Here is a 2,234-nt window from a genome sequence, read left to right as displayed (position 1 = left end):
ACAACACACATAACGCACACAACACACACATTTAACACACACACACACACACACTCACACACATAACACACACATACACACAAATACACATAACACACACACTCACACACATAACACACACAACATACTAAACACACACAACACACACATTTAACACACACACAAATACACATAACACACACACTCACACACATAACACACACATACACACAAATACACATAACACACACACTCACACACATAACACACACAACATACTAAACACACACAACACACACATTTAACACACATACAAATACACATAACACACACACTCACACACATAACACACACATACACACAAATACACATAACACACACACTCACACACATAACACACACAACATACTAAACACACACAACACACACATTTAACACACACACAAATACACATAACACACACACTCACACACATAACACACACAACATACAAAACACACACAACACACACATTTAACACACACACATATAACACGCATACACACACGCACAACACACATAACACACACACGCAAACACACACACACACATAACACACACATTCATACACACACATAACACACACACACAACACATACACACATACATACAACACACACACACACAACACACATACACATACAACACACACACGCATACAACATACACACATAAAACACACACACACACACACACACTCACACACACACACACACGAACACACACACAAAGAACACACATATACACACACATGACACACAACAAACATACACATACAACACACACACACATACAACATACACACACGCACATACACACATATACATGCGCACACACACATACACACACAACACATAAAACACACAACACATAAAACACACACACACACACAAACACACAAACACACAAACACAGTCAGCCAATATCTAAGCAATTTTTTTAAATTAAATAAAAGCAACAGAATATGTTAAATATTTCATAAATGTTCAATAACTTCAAGTGTCTTTTCGACTCTTTCGACAGGATTCCCTTGATCGGTTCCTGCAAGCGAGAAATACTCGTAGAAGAGACGAAAATAAGCCTTCTTCCTAGTCGGGTTCTTCTGTGGCTTTGCGGATGCCTTCTTCGATGGCTTATTATCGGAGGCTTCATCTTCTGCTCTAATAAGGCTTGGCTGTATGTCTAGGGATGGTGCTATATCTTGGCACACGAGGGTCCGGCTGAGGAAGCTGCGCCTTACGAGGATGCTGAGGAAGCTGCGCCTTACGAGGATGCTGAGGAAGCTGCGCCTTACGAGGATGCTGAGGAAGCTGCGCCTTACGAGGATGCTGAGGAATCTGCGCCTTCCGAGGATGCTGAGGAATCTGCGCCTTCAGAGGATGCTGAGGAATCTGCGCCTTCAGAGGATGCTGAGGAATCTGCGCCTTCCGAGGATGCTGAGGAATCTGCGCCTTCAGAGGATGCTGAGGAATCTGCGCCTTCCAAGGATGCTGAGGAATCTGCGCCTTCAGAGGATGCTGAGGAATCTGCGCCTTCCGAGGATGCTGAGGAATCTGCGCCTTCAGAGGATGCTGAGGAATCTGCGCCTTCAGAGGATGCTGAGGAATCTGCGCCTTCAGAGGATGCTGAGGAATCTGCGCCTTCAGAGGATGCTGAGGAATCTGCGCCTTCAGAGGATGCTGAGGAATCTGCGCCTTCAGAGGATGCTGAGGAATCTGCGCCTTCAGAGGATGCTGAGGAATCTGCGCCTTCAGAGGATGCTGAGGAATCTGCGCCTTCAGAGGATGCTGAGGAATCTGCGCCTTCCGAGGATGCTGAGGAATCTGCGCCTTCAGAGGATGCTGAGGAATCTGCGCATCCTGCCCAGGATGCCACCGATCCTCCATCTTCCGAAGATGCTGGTGATGCATTTGCCAAGAATACTCGTTTAAGCACTATCATCGAAGAATGCAGTAGTTCAGATGGCGGCAAAATTGTTTTAACTGATGCAGATTATGCATAGTTAAAGTTATCTTCCACCAAGCTGGATGCTGCGAGTCCGATGGTAGCGGCGGCTGTTGGCCGGACCAAGCTCGGCATCGTCGTCATCTCGGGCGACCAGTACACCCTCGCCTTGGGCAGTGTCAGCTAGAACGAGGTCGTCTGCCACAAGAACGTGCGGTTGCAGAACCGGCACCGACGGGGCGGTCAGTCGCAGAACCGCTTCCAGCGCCACG

General features: G+C 46.8%; 1 protein-coding gene across 1 annotated transcript in view; it reads left to right on the top strand.

The window, feature by feature from the left end:
• Window positions 1–2,021, top strand: part of LOC122265640 (uncharacterized) — a 10,636-nt gene extending 8,615 nt beyond the window's left edge. Inside the window, exon 3 of the mRNA XM_086544097.1 lies at window positions 1,205–2,021. Coding sequence (XP_086400223.1) covers window positions 1,205–2,020 — 816 coding nt within the window. The 3' untranslated portion in view covers window position 2,021. The remainder of the gene's footprint in view (window positions 1–1,204) is intronic.
• The last annotated feature ends 213 nt before the right edge of the window (window positions 2,022–2,234 follow it).

Source organism: Penaeus japonicus, unplaced genomic scaffold, assembly GCF_977035675.1.
Source record: "Penaeus japonicus unplaced genomic scaffold, GWHDUDI00000001_assembly GWHDUDI00000002, whole genome shotgun sequence".
NCBI classification, from domain to species: Eukaryota; Metazoa; Arthropoda; class Malacostraca; order Decapoda; family Penaeidae; genus Penaeus; species Penaeus japonicus.
Note: the sequence above shows the minus strand (reverse complement) of the source record. Positions and strands in the feature narration are given on the sequence as shown.